This window comes from Acomys minous (genome assembly GCF_964271855.1).
Source record: "Acomys minous genome assembly, chromosome: 6".
NCBI lineage: Eukaryota > Metazoa > Chordata > Mammalia > Rodentia > Muridae > Acomys > Acomys minous.
Genome location: NC_140487.1, coordinates 37,051,531 through 37,069,884, shown reverse-complemented (window position 1 = coordinate 37,069,884; position 18,354 = coordinate 37,051,531). Strand labels below are relative to the sequence as shown.

At 44.3% G+C, this 18,354-nt stretch overlaps 1 protein-coding gene across 2 annotated transcripts in view; it reads left to right on the top strand.

Moving 5' to 3' along the window:
• Positions 1–18,354, top strand: part of RELN (reelin) — a 443,910-nt gene that overhangs the window by 176,973 nt on the left and 248,583 nt on the right. For both annotated transcript variants that reach the window (XM_084787306.1, XM_084787305.1), the window contains exons 4-5: positions 4,384–4,454; positions 17,854–17,886. In XM_084787306.1, coding sequence (XP_084643432.1) covers positions 4,384–4,454; positions 17,854–17,886 — 104 coding nt within the window. The remainder of the gene's footprint in view (positions 1–4,383; positions 4,455–17,853; positions 17,887–18,354) is intronic.

The window sequence follows — 18,354 nt, the reverse complement described above, 5'->3', positions numbered from 1 at the left end:
CAGTAGATATGACTTTAAAGGGCAGACCCTGAAAGCAGGCTCTCCCTCTGCAAGAAGCCAGAGCTACCGTAACCTTGTCGTTTGAGTCAGGTTAGTGAAAATGTAATATAAGGCTTAAAACATTCAACACTCGGACTGCCCGGCCTTGAATTATGACATCATCTCCAGTTTTGAGACATTCGTAAATCACGCAACACTTCATGTTTCAGGGAACGGGGAAGAATTTTACATTCCTTACAGGAGTGTTGTCAGAACGGAGCGGACTCGTGTAGAGCCTGACATGGGCTTAGCAGGCGGCAAGTTTTAATCCTTAATGAATGGATGTTACAACAATGACCATGCTCTATACCAGCTACACTGTGTTGCTGTGGCCGATCGCTTTCCTCAAGAACGTGGGATAATCGCATGGAGCACACGGCATGCTGTGCTCCTCAAGGCAGTTTTTAATTACTGAGCCATTTTCTCAAACGACATTAACTAGTGAGAGCATACTCTGCCCAGGTGCTCTAGGTGGATGGACCAGGGGCCGAGCACTTCCCTCTGCTCTCCATCCTGTGGCTCCAGGGAGACTCCTACAGGAGCTCCACAAAGTACTGACCTCCACAGACCTGAAGTCAGGACCTGCCTGCCTTTAACACCCTGTGTGACCTGCGCTAGGCCTTTGGGTTCCCTATTTATACACTGTTGAGAGCTAATAGCTCCGTCCATGGCTTTCCAAATGCCTCCGGAAGAGGCAGGGAATGGACGGTGCCGAGCATGTGGCACAAGGGCTAATTCTTCAAAAGCCAGAGTTCAAGTTTTCTAGCTTGAAATTCCACATGCATTTGATGAATGAAAACCACTGGTAATTACGTTTTGGCTTCTCTGGGGTAAATACCCTAGCAAGTTATAGCTGGGTCATATGATGTGTCTATTTTTGGTTTTTCTGAGAAACACCCCCACTGACTACCAAAGCAGCTGGACTAGTTAGCATTCCCACAAGCAGTGTACACACCAGTAGCATCTGCAACCTCACCAGCATTTGGTTTCTTGGTGACAGCCATACTGGACTGGGATAAGACGGAATCACAATGTAGTTTCCACTTGCATTTCAGTGGCTAGTGGTGTGGAATGCTTTTTATATTTCTTAATTATTTGTATTTTTAAAACTGTCCATCTAAAAAAAAAGTCCATTACATTAGCCCATTTATTACCTTAGTTTTATTTATTTATTTATTTATATAGTTGGTTTTGGGTGTCTACTTTGTGTGTGTGTGTGTGTGTGTGTGTGTGTGTGTGTTCTTTGTATCACAGACGTACTTGCACCTCACTGTTGACTGAAGCGTTATTCACAGTAGCTAAACTATGAAACCAACCTCGGTATGCACCAACAGGAGAATGGCTAAAGAAAATACCACTCATGAACACAATGGACTTCTTCTCACAAATGGAAAAGAGTGAAGCTCTGATGTTTGCAGAAAAGTGGATGAGACAGAAGATGTAAGACACTCAATGCATTAAGTCGGCCTCAGAAAATAACACATACTTCATCTTTTCTCTTAATTTTGGGTCTCACACTGTGCAAAAATAAAACCAAGCATGTGCACAGAATACGTGAAAAGAGAAGCAGAACTGTCCAGTGGCAGATAAAGGACGAGTGGGAGTGAGAGAGGTGACAAGGAGGAGAGGTAGACAGGTCGTGAAGGAATATACCTACAGTGCCTCAGACACCTGCGTGAAAATGCCTTTTTAGACTAAATTTAACAAGCTTTTAAAAGGCAGACTATAGCTTTCAAAAATAGAGGTTTTGCATAGATGAACCAAAGGTTCCCTCAGCTGCAGCTACTCTGTGTGCCCCAGTGTGTTTCTGAAACTGTTCACTGACGCAAAGACACAGAAGTGGACCTGTGAGCAAAGGAGGGTGCTGAGTAACACGAGGGACTCTATGAAGTAACAGGTCAGTGTGCTGCACTAGGCCGCCCCACGCTCGAAACAGAGATACGGGCCTTCTGTCACAGGCACATCTGTTTGTGGACAGCACGCGTGGCCTGAGGCCAACGCTGGACAAAGAGCGCAGCTATGAAGGGCGTAGTCCCTACCCACAAAGCCGGCAGGAAGCACTGTGCGCCCCCTAGCAGTTCTCCTGCTGGTTAGTGAGTTCTGAAAATGTCCTTTCCAAATTAAATGTTTACAATTATGATGCTGGGTGACTGTTCGAAGCGGATGGGAATCGATCTTAGAGGCACTTAGTTCAATTGATTTGGAGAATGCGTGAGGGAAATAAAGTCACCGCTTTCTCTCTGGACAGAAAACCTGCACTGAATAAGGAGTCTATAGGATATGCTTATAACTTGGATTAGCCAAATGTTTAGGCCTCGTTTTCAACTTTCTGAAAGTAAAGAAAACATGTATGTTTATAACTATATACATACATACATACACACACACACACGTATACAACATACATTCAACAACACACAGAAAAATACTTCCTTATGTCATTTTGATAATGATTAATATAATATGTACCAATAAGAACTAGACGCCCCTTGCAAGCCTCCCATATGCTGGAGCTGAAGACGCCCATGAGTTTCCTCGCCAGCTCTGCCTCCTCTCTGCATTCATCGCGTGTATGTGTGTTAATTAAGGTGCACTTCTCCTAGTCGCACTGCTGTAGTGTGTTAGTGTGGAGCCATACCACCTATTAACACTTCAGCATGGGCTGTCCCATCATTATTTTTAGATAGCTGAAACTTGATTAGTGACACCAGGGCACAGGAAGAAGCCCACGGAGGACAGAAATCAGAAAGGCCCACAGCAGGAGGTGAGGCGGCTCGTCCACATGCTGCCGAAGTGAGGGATGTCAGGGGCCGGGAGGTCCTATTGAATCCAGCAAAGATTGAAATATTGACCAAAGGGTCCTACAGAGGGGTAATGAGGACACCAAGGCTCGGCCTCCGAGGAGTTGGCCCAGTGTGTTGTCTCTAATCCCGTCTCCAACAGATGTCGGCAGAACCAAATTATTTTTGTTCTAGAGTGATTGGAGCAAAAGCAAAGATTTAATGTTAATATGTTTTTAGACAGTAAATGTATTTTTATGACTTACTTTCTAAAATCAAGTTTCTCAAGGAAACATGATTTTCTGTTCTAATTTCATTTAAATAATATATTTTACCTCAAAATAATTTTTGAAGGGAAACCAGTTCCCATACAGAGAACAAATAATTTTTCTTTTAATAAGACCTTTCTAATTATAGGCATTGAATAACAAATTGGCTGTAAGAATACTGTTGTTTTTTTCCCCCAGTGTTTCATATACACGGGTCTGATTAGGAGAAGGGAAAAATGTGTATCTCCTGCAAATGGTGAATTATATGCAGTAGGTGGGGGGAAAAGTGTATTATATTCTGACAGATTATTATTATTATTATTATTATTATTATTATTATTATTATTATTATTATTATTATTATTATTATAGCTCTGACTAGCCCTTGTTTTGGAAAAAAATTTTTTTCCTTCTATATGCCTTTCTAGCATATAGTGACGATTATTTCAAATACCTAAAAGCACTTTAAGAGAATCTGTCTCCCATCCTGGTAGGGTGTCTACAAAACATTTTCATCAGTGTCTTGAGAACTCAGTAAGCACCCTTCACATACTTCCGTCCAGGCTTTGCTCACACCTGCTGTTTCCAGAATATGCCCACAAATACTACAGCGTCTTCCTAAAGCAAGGCCTGGAGGTAACAGTTGGTCCAGGAGACTTTATTTAACCACTTATTCAGTTGTTAATTTACATTGTTATTTTAAAAATTGTATCTGTCGACTTGAAGTTATTTTTTTTCTTTTTTTTTTTAATTTTTTTTATTATTAATTTATTCTTGTTACATCTCAATGGTTATCCCCTCCCTTGTATCCTCCCATTCTTCCCTCCCTCCCATTTTCCCCTTACTCCCCTCCCCTATGACTGTTCCTGAGGGGGATTACCTCCCCCTCTATATGTTCATAGGGTATCAAGTCTCCTCTTGGTAACCTGCTGTCCTTCCTCTGAGTGCCATCAGGTCTCCCCCTCCAGGGGACATGGTCAAAGGTGAGGCACCAGAGTATGTGAGAAAGTAATATCCCACTCTCCACTCTACTGTGGAGAGTGTTCCGTCCATTGGCTAGATCTGGGTAGGGGTTTAAGGTTTACCGCCTGTATTGTCCTTGGCTGGTGCCTTAGTTTGAGCGGGACCCCTGTGCCCAAATCTGCCTATCATAATGTTCTACTTGTAGGCTTCTAGGACCCTCTGGGTCCTTCTACTTTGCCTTTCTCCCATGATTCTTGAAGTTATTTTTAAAAGTACTTTAATGGCAAATGTATTGCAGTATTTAAATTAGCTTTTTCCTATTCAATTTCCAGGGCCACGGCAACACACAGGGGTCAGGTGATCTTCAAAGATGCATTAGCCCAGCAGTTGTGTGAACAAGGAGGTAAGAGCACGCTTGATTTGCCTGTGTTAGTTGTGTCTAAATTATTCGTGGCAGGTCCTATGTCCTATTAGTGAGCTATCTTTTCATTAATGTCACTTTATCATGATGTCTTAAAGTTGCATTATTGACTACTTCATATTCCTACTCATTATTTATTCATTAGTTATTGATAGCGCCTGGCAGACTTCCGAATACATACACTGTGATCAAACAAACGGAAAGAAAAATTTGTCCTCTTTTCACATTTTTCCTGAGTCACTTTTAGTTGTCCAAGAAGTGACAACTTTTAATAGTAATCGTAAATTTTTACAAAAGTTCATTCTCTCTAATTTGCCACTTAAGCTTCTCGCCAGATGTGTCTCTGATACCTATGATTTTGCTCAGTCGGTCTCATCACAAATTGCTAATATACCTATATATTTAGATAGACATAGCCAGTATGATTTTACCTAAGTATTATGGTATCTGATAAATTGTTACTGTCAAACTCTAATTATTTGCTTACAGAGTCTTCACTCAAAAAACTCCCTTCCATGATTTCAGAAACCTATTGTCAGTATTCTTTGGTTAAATTAACTTTTCTTCTATGACTTTCAAGAATACAGATGTTAAAGTATGTCTTAGTAGGTAAACTCAGGAATTTTATTACAATGTAAATTTTTTCTGTATTATGAAAATATTTATTGAAAACATAGAATATCACAAAGCAAGGAACATCAGCACTCTGAAAAATACATAATGTTGAAAAGGATATGTTCAATCCACATATTTACCAGCTCCTAAAAACTAAATTCTCTTAAGCCTTACAAGTTCAAGTCTGTTGTATTATAATTGGGTCAGGCTATTTCAAATAAAATAAACGGCTAAGAAGATGAATGGGAAAACTTCTCAATGAAGGAGAGCAAACCCCATCTCATATCACACATGTGTGTGGTTTGCATCTGGCAGATGTGGTGCTATTAAAACCGTAGCCCAGGACAAGGATGCTGAGCTCTTCAGCAGCACAGGGGCCACAGAAGCCACACAGGCTCACACAAGATAGGGGCAGGTGGCCTAAAGAGAATGCTGGCTTCAGGAAAATAACTGGTGCTACAAACCGTGTGTCTATTTTGATTATTTGTACTTTTAATTAAGACATTATTTTCTCAAATAAAATAACATACTTTTTTCATAATGATTTTCTATGCACTAATTATTTATGTGAGAAAAAGAAATACTCTTCCCTATATGCACCAGCTCAGGGCCTTTTATCTATAACATATTTTAGTTTGTTGGTTCTAATTAAATTAAACAATTCAAACAAAGCAAATTTTGTTCTGTGGAGCTTGGGACCTGGAACACTTTTAAGATTGTATCCTGGGCTAAATGTTTTGAGAGAGAAGAAACATGAGGAAGCATGAATGGTGCCTCAGGTGGGTCAGCAGCCTGGCCCCTTCCTTCCAAGACTGTTCTGCAAACAATCCCAGCAGCTGCCAGGCTTCTCCCTGGGCGCACAGCCCTTCCCTTTGCGTCGCCACCTCACTTACCTCACAACTCCTTGCACGAGCCCAGTGCTGTTGGCACCCAGAGCACCCCTTTTTCCTTGCCCCGGTTAACCTCTTATGTCTTTTGTTCTGGCTGACTCAGACTTTCAGATACACATGCGAGAAAAGGAGACATTATGGCTTGGCCTTAATAAAGTTGTGGTGTTTCTATCTCCATCCATTGTGTTCACAGAGAGGCCTTGTCTGAAGCTGGTGTCTAACATTGGTTATGTCCCACAGAACACAAAGTCCAGCTGCTGGATGCCAGGGGCTGCTCGCCCCCCCACTGCCGTGTGTGTGTGTGTGTGTGTGTGTGTGTGTGTGTGTGTGTGTGTGAGAGAGAGAGAGAGAGAGAAAGAGAGAGAGAGTGCCGTGTGCATGTGTGCTTGTGTGTGAGCACCGTGTGTGTGCTTGTGTGCGGGCATGCGTGTGTGTGTGTGTGTGTGTGTGTGTGTGTGTGTGTGTGTGTGTGTGTCCCAGCTGAGGAGAGAAAGCTAGCAAGCAGTTATTCACTTTTGGGTTCCGGGCTTTGCAGGCCCTTTTGCGATCAGGGAGTTGTGGTCGGAACTGTGCTGGTGTGACCTTCCCTGTTAGAGCAGCTGACAGAGGCCAGACTCAGGCAGACTGGGAAGGCTCCCGTTGGAGCAAAGGCTCAGCTGACGGGAGAGACATCGTGCTGTTTGGGGTGAGGAAAATGTGAACGATGCATTTTTTTCTTATGCTCACGTGTATTTTTTTAAATTTTTACAATGAAATGTTATTTGAGTTATAAGAAAATAACACAAATTCTCCCTATGCCCAAATTACAAATATGAGGCTCGCCTTTTGAAGAGGGAAGTGCACCTGTGCTGAATAGGTGAACTAAATTACTTCTCAGGAGTTGAAGAGAAATACAGAGTGCCCGTGTCTCTCCCAAATGACGGCTCTCCTGCCTCTTAATGTGGACTCCATCGGGTCCTGGTTATCTGATGAATGTTCTTTAACCCCCAGGAGCTTTTCAAAAGAGGGTGCCTTAGTTTGTTTTTCTTTAATGCGTAGTAAACCTGTCCCAAAGCATGCACTCATTAAATGATGACGACTCAACATAGAAGATTTGCTGTTCAAATCTCACCGTCTCTCCCAGGAACCTTTCCCTGCTCCGAACATTTCCCGCAGAGCACTGTGGGGCCGCCTGGCTGTCACAAAATAGTGCTCTTTAAACTGATGCTGCCTGTAGAATGTAGGTCCGGTCGTATTAAAGCTCTAAGTTGGGGCTGCAGAGATGGCTTGGTCAGCAGTGTGCCTGCCCCCCTGCAAGCGTGAGGACCTGAGTTCAGATCCCAGCACTCACATAGCCAATGAGGCATGGCATGCATCTGCGACTCCAGCACCGGGGTGGCAGAGAGCAGAGACAGGAAACTTCAAGAGTTAATCAGCCTGCCAGCCCAGCGGAATCAGTGAGTTTCAAGCTCAGAGAGAGAAACCCGGTCTCAGAAATTAGGTGGAGAGTAATCGACAAAGACAGCTGGCATTGGCTTCTGGCCACTATACCCATGTGTATGCACATGCATGCACACCCACATGCACACATGTTCACATGCATGTGTAGATTTGCACATGAACACACACATATATAAAAAGCATTCACACAAATAAATACATAAATGCATAAGTAAGTAAATAAAACTAAAATTCTGAAAATTGCTCACAGATTTTCATTTTGACTCCAGTAAATTGCTTTAGGTCGTCACACCTCATTTTAAACTCTGAAGTCCTAGAAGTTAAAAACAGTCTGGACAGACGGGGCTGGAGTGTCCTTGTCTCGGCCCTGGAGCTACTGCTGCCTTGGACGGGGCTGGAGTGTCCTCGCCTCGGCCTGGAGCTACTGCTGCCTTGGGTGGGGTGGGGACGGGGTGGGGGTAGGGGTACATACAGGGGTGGGGATGGAATATATACTCAACAGTTGTCTTAAAGTAGAAGATGCTGATGTTCATCCATTAGCAATTAAAAAACAAAAACAAAAGAACAGAAGCCAGGCACTGTGGCACCTACCTATGATCCCAGCTCTCAGGAGGCAGAGGCAGGTAGATCTCTGTGAGTTTGAGGCCAGCCTGGTCTACAAAATGAGCCCAGGACAGCCAGGGGTACACAGAGAAACCCTGTCTGGAAAAAAGGAAAGGGAGGGAGGGAGGAGAGAGAGAGACAGACAGACAGACAGACAGACAGACAGACAGACAGATAGACAGATGGGAGGAACGGGGCGGGAATCCTCTCCAAGGATTACTGAAGCTCCCGTGGGTGCCAGTGGCTTTGCTTGGGTAGGTCATTAGCCTTGTCAATGAGCACAGCAAAGCTGGGTGGGAGGCAAAGGGAAGAGAGACTATAGTTTTATCCGAGTGGCCCCAGATCTGGTAGGTCTCATCGAGGAAGTGATACTGGAGCCCAAAACTACGGAAAAGCAAAAGGAATTAGCATGTGCCTTCTCGAGAGACTGTCCAACACGTGACTAAGATTTTAAAGATGAAAACAGTGGAGAAGTACTGTTTACCATGATCAAAGCAAGGAGAAGAATCAGAAATCACTAAAAACTTGGAAGTGGACGAAACCAGTCCTCCACAAGAATTATTATGGGGCAATCTAGAAAGAGGAGGAGTCATAATATATTCTGAGTCACATAAAATTGCTACTTGCCAGGTAGTGTACGTTGTCCTTAAACCTGCCTGATCCTCCTGTATCCACCTTCCACGTCTGCTCACTGCAGGCTATGCCACCACATCTGCCTCCAAGAAGATTTTTGATTTAAAAAAAAAAATTAAACTTCGAAAACTCACATGAATTACATATGCCTCAACGAAAACACTCACTGTTGCCAAACTTCTCTGAAAACTTAGGGGGAAACTCTCATTCTTTAGGGCTTACACAAGTGTCCGATGTGACACTGATGTGAGTAGGGTAACATGGCCGACCAGTTGTGCACATAAACCACAGCCAAGGATGAATCAGGGAGACTAAGTGTATGCGAGTGTGTGTTCCCTGGCTCTGAGCTTCTTTGCATATTCTCTACAAGCAAGCACTTTGGTTGTTTAGCAAGGCCAGGTGGCAGGCTTAGTGGCCTAACAGCAGCATGCACTGTACTGCCCCAAAGGTGCACAGAGTTTATAAACCATGCTGGAGTCCTCCGTTGTCGGGTAGATGGCGGTGGCTGAAACCTTCAGAAGGAAGGTGGGTACAGAGAAAGCAGTTTTGCTTTCTACCACCCTTGGGACTGAGGGGTGGACCCTGTGGGGATGCTCTCTGGAGTGCGGGGTGGTGGACCCCGTGGAGATGCTCCCTGGAGTGCGGGGTGGTGGACCCCGTGGAGACGCTCCCTGGAGTGCGGGGTGGTGGACCCCGTGGAGACGCTCTCTGGGGTGCGGGGTGGTGGACCCCGTGGAGACGCTCTCTGGAGTGCGGGGTGGTGGACCCCGCGGAGACGCTCCCTGGAGTGCGGGGTGGTGGACCCCGTGGAGATGCTCCCTGGAGTGCGGGGTGGTGGACCCCGTGGAGACGCTCCCTGGAGTGCGGGGTGGTGGACCCCGTGGAGATGCTCTCTGGAGTGCGGGGTGGCGGACCCCGTGGAGACGCTCTCTGGAGTGCAAGAATAGGCTCTGTGGTTTCATCCAGACCTCAGCTTCTGCTTTTCTATATTAAGAATCGCAGAAATGTAAACTGTAAGATGGAAGGGAGACAAGAACTGAATACTCAAACTCATAAAGCAAATTGGGTATTTAAGTTAGATGTGTTTCTCAAAAACTTCAAAAGTACCTATCAGGGTGGACTGTATCTCAGCGGCATAATACTGGCAATAACACATAAGGCCCCAGGGTCAATTCCTGCAGTGCAGTGCAATCCATCCATCAATGATCGTTTACTAATTTTTTACAATTTTAATCAATTATAATTTATTGAGATTACATCCTGATTGTTATTCCCTCTATTTGCTTGTATCTTCCCATTCCCACCCTCCCTCTTCTGCCCTGTTCCCCTCCCCTAGACCTCTGACAGAAAGGGGCCTCCTCCCCCCATCATCTGACCACAGCCTATCAGGTCTCATCTGGATAGCCTACTTCCCCTTCCTCTGTAAGCCCACCAGGCCTCCCACCAAGGGGAACCAATCAAATAGGGGGTACCAGAGTTCATGTCAGAGGCGGTCCCATGGAGCACGTGCTGTCCATTGGCTAACCAGCGATATCTTAAATACCATTTGTAGGTCATATCTACCAGACTCTTCTCTCGGCTATGCACTTGTTATTCAATAGTCTAAATTAATAATCTTTTCAATAACCTAAAATGAGAAATCCTTATTAAAAATCAGTCTATTTCCATACTATTAGTTTGAATTATGCTTTACCTTGCCTACTTCTGTTGTTGAAAGGAAAACTTAATTCATTTGAATGTTCCCAGTTTAAAGATTTGCCAGTCAGCGACATCTGTTTCTCCCATGGCTGTTTTGCAGCTTGAATTTCACTTTAGCAGCTACAACTCCTGTTCCTGGCATCACTAGGCTTGTGATTTACACACAGAGAGAGGCCGGGGAAGCCACCCAGGAGCCGTAGGCCTGCTTCAAGGTCTGAAAAAGTACCAGTAGGGGAGAGAAGTGAGGTCGTCCTGGGGCTCTGACAGATACAGTGTCCCTGAGTGATCCAAGCCTGGCAAGATTAAGAGGGCTGACAGAGCTAGCTCATATGGCTACAGTAAACCTTCTTGCTGGTGTCCCTGGGTGGGTCGGGCTGCTTTCTATGTTTCCTGAAAAAGGGTGTTTTGGACTAATGCCAGTTTTTTCCAAGGTGATTGAACAAGGGTATAAAACGCCTTCTCTTCAGTTCTGGGGGCCGTATACATTCCCACGCGACAGCTTTATCTGCTGTAAAGTCAAAACACCAAGATTTATGCTTGAAATGAACTTGACATTGGCTGCCTCTGAATGCCCATAGAGCCTGCTTTCCACTCAAACTGCTATATAATCTGCTGGATTCCCTCATATTTTAAAGGACAGAACCTGGATTTGAGTGTATATAATTACTTGGGAGTGAAATTGCTGTCAACATACATCAATCATATTTCCATTTTTTCCCTTGTGGAATATTATTTCATGCAACTTGTTAATTCAGTCTTATTTTGATATATGTATGTATGTATGAAAATGTACAATGTCATGTAACAAATTAATATAGGTTTTTCCATCAGTTTTAAGCATTGGAATGTATTCATATTAATTAGCATTTGTTCTGCTCTGTCCGCCGTAGCCATATGTGGTACTATGCCACACCTAAGGGGGTTGTGTGACAATATGAGGCCAATTCATACCCTGTTCTTAAATAGTTTGTAGTATATAAATACTAGTCCAAAGCCACAACCAGAAACAAAAATATAGAGAAATAATCAGTGGAGAAGTATCCTCCCATCTCCTCAAAGGCCCTTGCTTAATCGCTTTGCCTTCGATTTCAACGTAGTTTCAGTGCCTTGCTTTTCAGGAGCTCCCCTCCTTGGCTCCCCTGAGGCCTTTGCGCTTTGGGATGGGAATTTCATCTTTGCACCATCCCTCTGACTTTTTTTCTCCCTTGCACAGCAGGAGCGCCATGTGTCCGCTGGGTCCTCTCCTAACCCTGCTGTCTGGCCACCACTGCCAGTGCACCACAGGAACTGGCATCCAGATGGCAAGAAAAACCTATTAGGAACCCAGCCAGCACCACGCCCTGCCTGACCTGCCTCCTCTTTCTTAGTTTCATCGTAAACTTCACCTTGTTCTTGCTGGAGCTGCAGGGGATTCCACTCCTGCGCTGCTGCTCACACTCGGTGTGACCTCACACCTCTCTCATCACACTCGGTGTGACCTCACACCTGTGGTTTTCATCTCTGGAACTGCGTTCCGTGCTGACTCGGAGCCAATTAGACAAATTGGTTGCGAACGCGGAATGTGGACCGTCTCTCTCTGCGCTTGAGTTTCTGTGCAGATACTGTGCGGCTGTGGAATTTTTCTGAGCCTCGATGTCCTTGACAGTTAAATGGAAACAATTATAGTCCTTGCTTTCCAAGACATCCGACCTCGTCCCTAAGAGCCTGGTCTCCCAGTCTTTATCCAAAAGGAATGCAGTAAAGGCATCAAATGCATCGAGGCCTGTGTGGCATGATGCCTGGCATCTTAGCGTTAGTTACCACTCTTAGTGGTAAGCCTGTTCTAGCCACTTTTCCTGTTACTGTTACAAACTGGCTGACGAAAGAAGCTTAAGGAGGAAGGTGCTTAGTTTTGGTCACAGTTCGAGGCTACAGAAAGGAGAAAGGACGGCGGCAGGACCGTGAAGGTCGGCTCATGGGATAATTCAGTCACAAAGCAGAGAGAGAGGTGAATGCCCAGCGTCCACCTCACCTTTTCATTTGCATGTGGTCTAGGGAGTCCAGCCCTGGAATGGTGCCGGCCACACGAGGTTAGGTCTCCCCACCTAAATAAGCCAGTTTACAAGCTGGTTCACAGTGGTACCCAGAATTAAGACTCCGGGGCTTCTAAATCTCATCAAGTTGATTGTCACGGTAAACCAGGACACAGACTTATGTGTAGGTGACATTTTAGTACCTTCCACTCAGTTCTAACCTGCACTTTACCTTCCTTGGACTTTTTACTGCAGTTCTGTGTTTTAGTAAGCACCCCCAAAACAAACACTAAACAGATGCCTAGGGAAAAGGGTCTGCTCGTCCCAGGCTGGCTTCTTGCTTATACCATGCTTATAGAAAATCAACTTAATCTTTGTGGTATTTTTTTAAATCACCCTTCTTTTTTATAACTACTGCCACTTTTTTTTTTTTGGTTCAATCATTCCATCAATTCATTTATTCCTTGTCACAAGCCGCATTTGAAATCATGAGGCTGTGTGACACCAGCCCTCCTGCACATTCTGGCTTCCCAAGCCCTCTCCAGACTGCGCCGACATCTCTTCCCCTCTACACTCCCTTCTTCCTCTTCCTGCAAGCCCCTTTCCTCGTCCACTTCCTTCCGTTCTTCCTTGTCTTCCTCCAGGTGCTCCAATCTCAGAATGGTGTTTAAATCTTAATCTCATGTTCTTGGACTTCCGGCCAACTTACTACCAACTCTTTATCTGAAGTATATTTTTTGAGTTCTTGAAGGTCAAGAATTTTTTCAATAGCAACTTTTTAAAGATAATTGGCCAACAACTCCTGTGGCATATAATTTTATATTCTTATATTTTTACTTAGGAGTTTTATTCCTATCATGGCCAATATTTTGAAAAATATGTGTCTGCTTCTCAAAAAAAATATGTTGCACGAGCATGGTAGGACAATGAGCCAAAAGGTTTAGTCACTAAGGTCCTGTTATTGATGGCTCACGAAAGAATCGGTCTTACCTAAAAGAGTCCACTAAGTCATAAAGATATATTTTTGTTCCGATCCTATTCAATTTATTTTAGGATATGGAAAGGGATAAGCTGCTGTAAAACACAAATCAAGTTGAAGTGGGGAATGAGAGGAGAGAAGAGAAAAAGAATTGCTAATACTGCTGGCTTCTGTGTATAATTTAGCCGCTTTAAATATTAAGTAATCTTTTATATTGATCATAACTATTTCCTGAATACAGGGAGAACTATTTTCACTCTAAATTTATAACATTTTTGGAAGTTTAATTATCATACTTGAAGGTCAAATGGTGTTTTATTGCAATAAAATACAAAAAGTAATAAAGAAATTATTCCTGGGGAGATGAACGTCTCGGTTCATAGCTCATTAAATACTGACTTCACAGACCATGTCTAATTTGTCATATTTAGCTTTGGAAATTTAATACATTAGAATTTCAAATCAGGAGAAAAGATACGTGAGACAAAACTACCTAGGGCCTTTGAATTCCAAAGTGATTTAGGAGGTAAAGTTCTGGTAGCCTAATGCCTGCCTGTATTTGTGTGAATTACCTATCAGGGTGTGTGTGTGTGTGTGTGTGTGTGTGTGTGTGTGTGTGTGTGTGTGTGATTGCTTACCTGATTCAAAGACACCCTTAAGCACACAGTATTACCAATACACAGCTCAACGTCAGACATGTTATTTTTCTCACTGTATTGAAGTCTTCATTGTACTGAGAACTTTGCTTAATCAGTTGGCTGGAATTTGTCAGTGCTACAGTGTTTTGGAGTCACGTGTTGACTTAAAGGCTTTCTTCTAAAATAAGCCATTGAAAAGTAACACAGTTGTCCAAAGGGGGCTAAGTGCAGTCTTGTTCTCTAAGCGAGCCTAGGCCACTGTGCTTGTGTGAGACTCTGGTAGGCCCAAGCTTTTTTTAAAAAAGGTATGAAAAATGTTCAAATTTTGATTTTCATTCTGCATTGAGTGGCTCAGTTTTCTTTGTCGCTCTTTGCGTGGCAGAAATTCCCTGATGGATGCCCAGGACAGAGCTCCCTCCTGACTCTGCTTCAGCCTTGTCTAATGGAAATACGTGAGCCCTACATGTAATTTTAAATCCTATACTGGCCAGGTGTAGTAAGCAAAAACAAAATAGTTAACTTATCTACTTAACACAGATTATGTAGAATATTAAACATTTCAATATAATATAGACAATATAAAATTATTAATAAGGCATTCTACATTTTTTTTCTTGTGCCAAGACTGAAAATCTGGTACATATTTTGTATGTGGAGTCCATTTAAATTTTAGACTATCTTGCTCATTTAAGATTTTATACATTTTCTATTAAAAGTAGCATCACATGCCTGCCTGACCTTACTGTCTTAAAACTCATCAAAAACTGAATTGGATACCCCAAAAGCTCATTTTCTTTTGTGTTCACATATCGACAAAATTTCTTCATTTTTTAATAGAAGAATTGAACTAACATTGATGCAAATATGTGTATTTCAAAACTATGTACAAATGGATTCTTTTGGGGTTTTTTTGGCCAACCTTGCATTATTAATATAAGTACATGGGGCGCTACATGAGTTGAAAATCAGTGTCACAGAAAGAAGCTGTGATTGTTTTCTAAGGTTTTGCAGACAGTTTAGATAACTATGGAACTTACAAGTTAAAATTTAATGTCATTATACATTTCTAGTTTATTTTATTTTGTGCGTGTGTGCATGTGTGCGCGCGTGTGTGTGCGTGTGCGTGTGTGCGTGTGTGTGCATGTGTGTGTGCATGTGTGTGTGTGCGTGTGTGTGTGCATGTGTGCGTGTGTGTGTGTGCATGTGTGTGCGTGCATGTGTGCATGTGTGCGTGTGTGTGCATGTATGTGTGTGTGCATGTGTGTGCGTGCATGTGCATGTGCATGTATGTGGAGGCCAGAGGCCAACAGCGGTTGTCTAGCTTCATCACTCTTCACTTTTTTTTTAAAGTTCACTTTACATCCTGGTCTTGGCCCCATCCCTCCTCGCCTCCCAGCCCCTCTCCCCTATTCCCCAGAAAAGGGGAGCCCCCTTCCCGTTCACCCCAGCTCCATCAAGTCCTATGAGGACTGACCTTGTCCTCCTCCCCTGTGGCCTGGCAAGGCAGTCCCACTAGAGGATAGTAATCAAAAGGCTGGCAAGAGAGTCCACGTCAGAGACAGCCCCCCCCACCCCCGCTCCCCTTACTGGAGGATCCACATGAAGCCTCAGCTGCCCATTGGCCACATCTGTGTAGGGGGCCTAGGTCCAGTCTATGCATGGTCCTTGGTTGGCGCTTCAGGCTTCAGTCTCAGCGGGCCTCTCTGGGCCTGCTCGGCACTGTTGGTCTTCTTGTGAAGCTCCTGTCAGCTCCGGGCCCTTTCTGCCCCCACCCCCACCCGACCCCCTCCCACCTATAAATCTCAGAATCTGTTTTGAGACATTGCTGAGTAGAGCCTCTCAGATGCCTTTAATCCCAGCACTCCGGAGGCAAAGACAGGTAGATCTTTGTGATATCAAGGCCAACCTGATATATTGAGTGAGTTCCAGGACAGCCAGGGCTACACAGAGAAATCATGTCTCAAACACACACACACACACACACACACACACACACACACACACACACACACAGAATTCACCTTATTTTTTTAAGATAAGGTCTCCTCTGAGCCTGGAGCTCACTGTTTCAGCCGCACTAGCTGTGCAGTGAGCACCCAGGGTTTAACTGTCTCCCCTCCACTAGTGCTGGGATTACCGATGTGCACCACACATCTGGCTTTTTATATGCTTGCTGGGGAGCCCAGCGCAGAACCCCCATGCTTGTGCAACAAGCTCTTTACCCACGGAGCTGTCTTCCTAGGCCTGTACATTTCTAGTTTTAAAGTTTCTAACTTCAAAGCCGATCCCTGTAATCCCAACATTTGAAACTTGAGGAAGGAAGACTGCTCTAAGTCTGAGGCCAGTGTGGGCCACACAGGAACTCCAGGACACTTTGAACTATAGAGGGAGACGCTGCCTCCAGATTACCAGAGACAAACTTGGGCTCCAGCCAGACTCTCTCACTTCACCAACTACCTGGACGCTTCCTGCTCAGCCTGTGCATGCACAGTGTGACACACGGGAGCCTGCATCAATGGGCCATAGTCTGTCTTTGATTCTTGACTGTTTGGCACGTATTCCTTTTGTTTGAAGAAAACCCTCACTCAGAGTTAATAATTCAGTGAGCCACTGTGCAACCCTCACAACTTAACTGATAAACATCAACACAAAACACAAAATCTTGAAATATATTACCTTCTGTGTTTTAAGGGTTCCACAGAAGGCTTTAATAAACCTGATGATGGTATTTCCATAGAACCTGCTCCTTAAAAACCCACACATATACGTCCAGTATGCATGATATGTTAATCTGGAGCAATATGTTGATGCATGCCAGTCTCACTTTAAAATGCTATTAATTCTGTCATAACTGAGCTACTGCCCATTGTGGGAGAAACCGATTGTTCATACCTAGTTGAAATACCTTTTTGAAAGTTAGGAAAGGCTTTTGAGTATGTGTCTCACATTTAGGTAGTGAGTTGGCATTTCCTCAGATTTGGAGAGCATCGTGGGGCAGGGAGGACCTGACCGTCCACAGTGTGACACAGGCAGCGGCCTGTGTGCCCATGCTTCTCCCTCTGCTCCTCCACATGTGCATTTGAACATACATCCTTCCCCCCTCCCTCATATCCATGATCAATCCCGCAAATGGCCTTAGCTTTCAGTCCCATGATCTTGTGCATCAGCGTTTCTCTTCCTACCCCTTATCCTGACATCTTCATCAAGTCCTGCTGAAAGTGGGTTCCTCCTCAGGCCCGTTTCTGCCCTCCTTTATCTCTGCCTGTCTCCCTATGCTAGTATTTCAAAACTCCTCAGGGAGAATGTCTTCTCCATAAACCTCTCAAGTACTCCCATTCCTTCGTTAGCCTACCCTTAGGCTCCTTCTCTTCTCCCCCAGCCGCACCCCTGCACCCTCTGAACACAGTGCCCTCCACTACAGTTGTGCCCACCTGACAGTGACCTCTGTTAAGGGTCAGGGGGTAGAGAGCAGAATGGGCTTTTGTTCCCATTACCCTAATGGCCAAAACAGCTCACTTTATGAGATGGGTGAGCTCTTGGCATATTCATCAGCTATCACACTGCATTTATATTTTGAGCTTACATGGCACAAAGCCTGTAAAATGGATGACCACCCTGTATATAATGGGCTCTCTGATCAGTGTAGGAGGATCCGTAACTTTTAAATATAACGAGCAATGAGTTGGCCATCTTCTTTCAGGATGCTTGTTGGCTTTTTTTTTTTCTTAATCCTGCAGAATAAAAAGTCCCCAGCTGTGTGACTTATTGCAGGCCAGCTAAGTTCTGTAGCTGCATTTGTGACTCCTTGTCGCTGGATGTTGCTTTTGTCGCACATTTTAGTCACCATTCTTCTCTGTTCTTCTTTTGTTCCAGCTCCCACAGAAGCCACAGCTTACTTTCACCTCGGTAAGTGTTTAAGAGTCTGAGGCCATCGGCTTAGGACCTGGTCACCCTCCCAAGCCGCCCTCCCCCCCCCCACCCCCCTTTCAGCGTTGTGAGCCTGTGCTGTGGAGGTGGAGACCCTCAGCTGCCTGGGTCTCTGTCCAGTCACTAAACTGACACTCCAAGGGGAAGCTTCTGCACTGCCGTCGGGAGTCGCATATGTCACTGCCCTCAGTCTTAGAATGCTGTCAGTGTCACCTTATGGTCAAGGGTCCGAAGAAGTTTCTCCTGCCATCATGTCAGAGTGCAGAGGCAGAAGCCATGGGTGTACATAAACTTGGGTCATTTTAAACGTAAAATTTCTGCTCCGATTCTTGGGTTGAAAAAGAGAAACTATTCAATCATGTCTTCTGACATGAAAAGGAGGCCGTTAAGTGATTCCTTGCTTTTTAAAAAGACACCCATGATTTCCTAGCAGTGCTGTGTACTCTG